Below are 6,735 nucleotides of genomic sequence, written 5' to 3' on the forward strand. Positions count from 1 at the left end.
CAGAGCCCCCACGAGGGCCTCGGTGCAGGGTCCCCTGACGTTTGGGTGTTGAAAGCAGTTCCTCTGTGGCATGGGCAGGGAGGACAGTGTGGCGGGACGGAGAACCCTTGGTTCACATGTTCTTTCAGTAATTTTGTGAATGCTCGTCCGTGGTCGCCTCACTTTTGTGAGTTGGTTTTGAAAGGCCGATGTCAGGCGGATTGTCTTAGCTTTGTAATTTATTTTCTCTTTTTCCCTAGAGGCCTCATCTGTCTCTTTGAAAGTAATAGTTTTGTGAGGAGACGTCAGGGTTGATAGAGTGCAGATTTTGGTCTCTGTTTCCCAGAACTTTCTCTTGGATTCTGGCCTCGGTGCCTCTTGTGCTACATTGTCTGTTTCGCTTCTTCAGAGGCTCTAATGCCGCAGCGCCCGTCCTCGCGTGTGTCCCTTGCTGGGCCCCCCTACTTCGCTGCTCCCTGCCTCGGCACCTCACAGCTAACTGCTAACTGACTCATTTCTTTTTTTATTTTTATTTTTTTAAAAATTTTATTTATTTATGATAGTCACAGAGAGAGAGAGAGAGAGAGGCAGAGACACAGGGAGAGGGAGAAGCAGGCTCCATGCACCGGGAGCCCGACGTGGGATTCGATCCCGGGTCTCCAGGATCGCGCCCTGGGCCAAAGGCAGGCGCCAAACCGCTGCACCACCCAGGGATCCCTGACTCATTTCTGATTGGATTTTTTTTTTTCATTTTTTTCCTGCATTCAGTCAACTCTTACTCCTTTGTTAAGATTTTACTTATTTATTTTAGAGGGAGTGAGCAATGGGGTGGAGGAGGCAGAGGCAGAGAATCCCAAGCAGACTCCACACTGAGTGTGGGGCACAGCACGGGGCTCTGTCTCACGACCTTAGCGGAAACCAAGAGTTGGATGCTCAACTGCGCCCCCCGGGCGCCCCTCTTTCTGTTTCTTAATCCAGTTCTTTGTTAATATTTCAGGGTTTTTTTTTTTTTTAATTATTTATTTATTCATGAGAGACAGAGAGAGAGAGCGAGCGAGGCAGAGACACAGGCAGAGGGAGAAGCAGGCTCCATGCAGGGAGCCCGACGTGGGGCTCCATCCTGGATCCTGGGACCCCAGGGTCGCGCCCTGGGCTGAAGGCGGCGCTAAACCGCTGAGCTGCCCGGGCTGCCCAATATTTCAGGTTCTGACTTGGAGCAGTTTTCATGTCCTCAAACACTTAGGTACGTTGTTTGTGGCTGAAGGGGCTGCCCTACAGCGTTCTCGTTTTCTAGTCGGCATTTGTCTCTGATGTGCGTGGAACTCCACCCGCTGATCTTCCTTGAGTTCACTTTTATGGTTATGGTGGGGGGCGGGGGGGGGGCGCTCGCAGGACTCGCGGTCCGATGGCGCCCTCTTCTGCCAGCATCGGGAACTTCCCGCTCCTCTCCTGTCCACCGCCTGGTTTTCACCGCCTTTCTCCCAGGCCCTGTGCTCCGAGGACTCTGCCCCCCCCCAGCCCCCACCCCCCCTCCTGTCAGTGCTCTGGGCGCTCAGACGGGTGGACAGTGGCCGCTCTGGGCTGGCTTTGGCCGGACGTGGGCCCCCGCCGTCTCCCGTCTGTCTTTGCCATGTAGCCTTGTGGGTGCTGTGGCACCGCACTGAGGAGGGGCCGGTTCTGCTCATTTGGGGCCCTTTTGGAGCACAGTGCTCCCCGCTCCACTGATGGGGTGATCTCTGTATAGACTGGTGTTTCCCTTTTGGTTGAGTTGTTTTCTGGGGTGAGCCGGGAGCCGCCAGGTGACTCGCCAGCCATGCGCTGTCTTCACCCTCCTGTGAGTGCCGTGCATCCCCCCGGGATGACTACCTGGGTGTCTTTACCGTGGCTGGGGGTCTTCGAGGTACCTGTCTGCGCAGGTGTGCTCTGTTTTGGGCAGTGAGGGCTTACCCCCCTTGGGGGAGTGTGCCGTCTCCAGGGCCAGCCGAGTGGGGCAGGCGGAGCCTGTGCCGTTCGGTTCTGTTGGCGTTTCGCCCCGAACTGCTGGTCGTCCAGCTGAGGCCTGGGGCGTGGGAGCAGCCTTGAGAGCCTCGCCTGAGAGCCGCCTGCTGTGCTTCTGGCCGCCGTGGAGTCGGCCTCTCGGCCCCCGACATGGACATTCCCTGAGACGGTTCCCGAGGGGCCCACAGGCGGGGGCTCACGTTCTCGGCCCTTGTGGGAAGCTCAGAGCTGGGCCAGGAGCTTCTCCCCCAGTGAGTGATGTGGCGCTTCCTCTCTCCGCAGTGGGCTCTCCCGCGTGAGGTGGCCCACGAGCCAGGTGGGATTTGGACAGAAGGTGTTTTTTTCTTTCCATTTGGTGTTACATCGAGTGTTTATTGGCTGTCAGATTGATTGTGGCAATTCTTTTTTTAAAGATTTTTAAAAATTTATTCATGCATGAGAGACGTAGAGAGAGACAGAGAGAGACAGAGACACAGGCAGAGACACAGGCAGAGGGAGAAGCAGGCTCCATGCAGGGAGCCCGATGTAGAACGCGATCCCGGGACTTCAGGATCACGCCCTGGGCTGAAGGCGGCGCTAAACCGCTGAGCCGCGGGGGCTGCCTGATTGTGGCAGTTTGACGACGGAAAAGGCTGCCTTCGGAACAAATAGCTTCCTTTCGTCAGTGTTTCCAGTGGTCCTGTGACAGGGTGATGGTATTCTCACTGTTTTCAGAGGCGGAAGCACCTTGCACGAGAGCGTAAGTGCTGTGTCCAAGGTCACTTTGTTTTTTAGCCCCAGTGCCTGCAAAGACAGAGCGAACTAAACAGCCCTTTGATGGGTGTGCAAGCTGCTGAAGTTGGTCCTGCCGACCGCCGCCTCCCGGGCCCGACGTTGGCCCTTGCCCGGCAGAGTGCTCTGTTACTCCGGGTTGGGGCGGGTCGGGGCGCGGTGCCGGCAGGCTGCAGCGGCGGGGCAGCTCAGGACCTCCCACAGGCTCTCCCCGCCCTGCCGGCTGGGCTCCGGGCTGCTGTGACCCCCTTCTGCAGCCCGCAGAGCAGATGACCATGACCCTGGAGGCGAGACCCTGAATGCATGTCCTTCTATTTTGGTGTGAAATGGAAGAGGCAGTGCTCATCCCACATAAGTAGAAGTAATTTGAGTATCAAGTAGGATATCTTTGAACATAGGCTTTTTGTAACAGTCCATAGAACCACGAGAAATGGCAGTTTTTCGCTGGCCTTCAGAGCACGTTGCCTGGGCCTGTGGGAGGCGCTCAGCCAGCCGTCCTGGGCCATGCTGACACTTGCCCATCAGAATGCTTTGACACTAGCTTTGTTTTCTTAAATATGTTGCAATAAAGTGTTAATTATCTTGATTTATGACTTTTAGCAGCTGTTAATTTGCTCCTGAAGTGTGTACCTACCCTTGTCCCAGCTGTTTTGGCTGTTGAGCTATTTGGAAAGTAGAAACATCAGATGTGGTCCAGAATTGGTCACGAGTGTCACAGAGGTACTTCGATCTGTGCACAAGCTAGTGCCTTTGCGTTCTCTCTCCGTGGCTGCATCTGTCCCCAAGAGCCTTGAGGTCAGGGGTGGCGTCTGCAGGGCAGGTAGGGAAGGAAGGCTACTGTTGAGCAGCTTTCTTTCCAGAAACTGGCCTCTGCTTGGGCCTGTTGGGGCCTCCCTGTGGTGACGGGGTCCAGAGTTGTGGGTCCCAGGACGGCCACTGTGCTCCTGCTGTTCCTTCTGTTCCTGCAGACTGTTTTCATCACACGCCTTTGCAGAGGTGGCTGTTTGTCTCTTGCCTGGAACACTTTAGGGTTCTTACGGAGCCTCAGGAAATGCTGAGAAAACCTGAATCATTCTTTCAAACAAGGAAAAGTAGCCACTGCAGGAACTAGCTCGGAGGAGGGCTCAGCAGGAGAGGGTCCTGAGGGGGTGTGAAGTAGTGTGACTGAGGTCGGAGGCGCGAGTGTGCAGGGACAGGAGCAGCCTGCTGGCCTGCTGTAGGGCGCCTGGCCAGGGACCGGTGCGCCGAGCGGAGCCGCGGGCGCCGTGGTCCTCGCCTGCCACCTGCTGCCCGGCTCCCGGAACTGCGGCTGTCTGGCAGCGCTCTGGCGCCGGCCGGATTCTTCCCACTTTCTTAAACTTGAGAACAAGCTGTAAAAATACCGTTGTATTGTTTGCCCCTGAAACCCACTTGAGCAGCTTTAACCATCAGAATACAGACACTTAGTTTTCATTCCGAATGTGCCCTCGGAGCGTTGGATGGAGACACGGTGCTGGGACCACAGGACGCTGCGGCTGGGTGGCCACGATGCTTCCAGGAAAACCGCCACAGCAACTCCGTGTCATGAGCAGGCACCAGAGACTCAGAGGAACTTGGCTGTTCCCTGGCGCTGCTGTCAGCCGGGGACAGCAGTGGGGACCAGGGCGTCCCCTTGGCCGCGGATAACCGCGGTGGCCGGAGTGCTACGGCCTGACCTGCTGACCGGGTGACCGCCAGCCCACGAAGTCCAGGAGTTTAGACTTTGTGGCGTGGGGACTGTGCCTTTGTCAGCGAAGTGGGGACGACACAGTTGGCCCAGGTGTGGCATTCGTCCCACTGGACCTCCTGGACACGTGAGATCGGGGACGCCGGCTTCGAGCCCCAGAGGAGTTCTACCCCCTTGGGATGGGAGCCACCGCCCGTTCCTTCTGTAGGGGCTGGAGTCCGGGCTCTTTGGGAATTGCGGGGCTAGCACTCACCTGTGTGCTTGAGCACCAGTCCTGGAAGTCGGTATGGGGGCTGTGCCTTCTCGCACTCCCTTCCCATTAGGGACTCACAAAGCACTTCAGCTCACGGGGCAGGCCTGTGGGAAGGAGCCTGGCTGCCTCTAGCATCCGGGTTCCTTGGGACACCTGTAGGGGGGGCGTGAGTGGCCGCAGGCATGTGGACCAGGGGCCCGCACCTGGTTCTGCCCCTTCCTTCCAGCGCCGTGGGTCCTGCCCACCCGTGCACACCACTAACCCGGCTGTCTTCTCCTTTCTCATCACCAGGGGTCGGGCCCAGGCTCGGCGGTCCCAGGCAGCTCCGGCGTTGGAACCCCCAGACAGTTCACGCGACAAAGGATCACGCGGGTCAACCTCAGGGACCTCATATTTTGTTTAGAGAATGAGCGTGAGACAAGCCATTCACTGTTGCTCTACAAAGCATTCCTTAAGTAGCACAGGGCGGGCGTGGCATCGCGGATGGAGACGCCTGGGACGTTTTTATATATTTGCAGATTACGCCTTTTGTAACAAGCAAATGGGATATTGTTTAAAAAACAGCCACCTCTTTACAATGGAACAGTTTTATATTCCTGTTTCTAAGTCAACTCTTCAGTATGGAAGAAAACACGTTTCTGTAACAGAGAACACAGAGGCCCGTGGGCGCTCTGAACGGACAATTAACTCTTAACTCATCTTTGATTGAGTGGCCTTCTTGCCAAACAAGCCATATATAAAAACTGATGGAATCGTTTAGCAAATAATTAGCTGCCCTCTGTCACCTCGTAGCGGTTTCTACATTATTTGTGCATTTTGGTTTATTCAACCCAACTTACTGCGTAGGTGTGTGTCTACAGCAATGACCTCATTTCATTTATTTTATTTTTGTATTAGTCAGTTGGCAAAGCAAACTGATGTTTTAGACTATTTATGTCCCTGTCCTCTCCCTCGCCAGAGTCCCCGAGGAGCACGGAGCTCATCGCGTGCTTGCCCGGAGCGTGGTCACCTTTCTGCTCGGGAGAGGCCGCGCGGCGGCTCCTTCCGAGTGTGTGGTCGGCATCTGTACAGACGCATTTTATTTGCTATAGTTTGTAAAGCTGTAAAGTTAAAAGAAATGAAAACCTTTTCAGCATAAATATATTTTACTTGCACTGTGTTTTTTAGCTAAAAGTGGAAACTTAGATGAAATAAAATCAAAGTTGAGAAGAATCATCAAAAGACTGTTTCTCAGTGTGAATCAAGTGTTGAAAAATGGTTGGTGTATTTTGTCAGTAATTGTACATAATTTTTGGCACATAACATGAAAATGGCTATGTAAACTATAATTATTTTGCTAAGAGACTGTAAGCAAGCTGTGGGCCAACTTTACAGATGTCCAGAGCAAAGCCCCTTCTTTGTACCTATTTTTTTATTACAAATATACTAATTGGTTCTTTATATTTTCAGAGGTTATTGTATTAAATTGTCTATTGATAGTACTTTTATGACTGTAAATACTTTGGCTTTCTCTGTGTGGATCCTCACGTCAGACTTTACTTCGCGCGAGTGTGAACCGAATGCTGATCAGTATTTTTATCAACACCTGAAAACTGTTACACCTTTTATTTTGTCTTTTAGGAAATCCCTGTCTTTCCATTTTTTCATGTAAATTTTGCACAGTTACTTGTTCATATGTAAATATTTTACTTTCAAAAATGAAGTTTTTAATTGCTATTGTTTTATATAGGATTGAAAGAAAATTAACTCCTTTATTAAAAACAAATTTATCTGTATCTGTTTTGCCTATTTTTCCCGTTTTTTTCAGTTTTAGATTCTGCTGCCAGAGACTCAGCTCTGGTTCCACTAAGTGGAACAGTGTTTATTTATGAACTACTACTTGTTAGAATCAGTATCTAAACCCCAGCGACTCTAGTGGAAATAACCTCGCCTCCAAGAACAGGAGCTGTGTGCTGCAGGATGAGGCCCCGTGTGCGTCGCGGGAGAGGGCCCGAGGCGGAGCTTGCTCCTCGCATGCTTGGGCAGTCTG

At 53.1% G+C, this 6,735-nt stretch overlaps 1 protein-coding gene across 1 annotated transcript in view; it reads left to right on the top strand.

The window, feature by feature from the left end:
* Positions 1–6,429, top strand: part of TAF4 (TATA-box binding protein associated factor 4) — a 66,954-nt gene extending 60,525 nt beyond the window's left edge. Inside the window, exon 16 of the mRNA XM_041732701.1 lies at positions 4,998–6,429. Within this exon, the coding sequence (XP_041588635.1) occupies positions 4,998–5,165 (168 nt within the window). The 3' untranslated portion in view covers positions 5,166–6,429. The remainder of the gene's footprint in view (positions 1–4,997) is intronic.
* The last annotated feature ends 306 nt before the right edge of the window (positions 6,430–6,735 follow it).

This window comes from Vulpes lagopus, chromosome 18, assembly GCF_018345385.1.
Source record: "Vulpes lagopus strain Blue_001 chromosome 18, ASM1834538v1, whole genome shotgun sequence".
NCBI classification, from domain to species: domain Eukaryota; kingdom Metazoa; phylum Chordata; class Mammalia; order Carnivora; family Canidae; genus Vulpes; species Vulpes lagopus.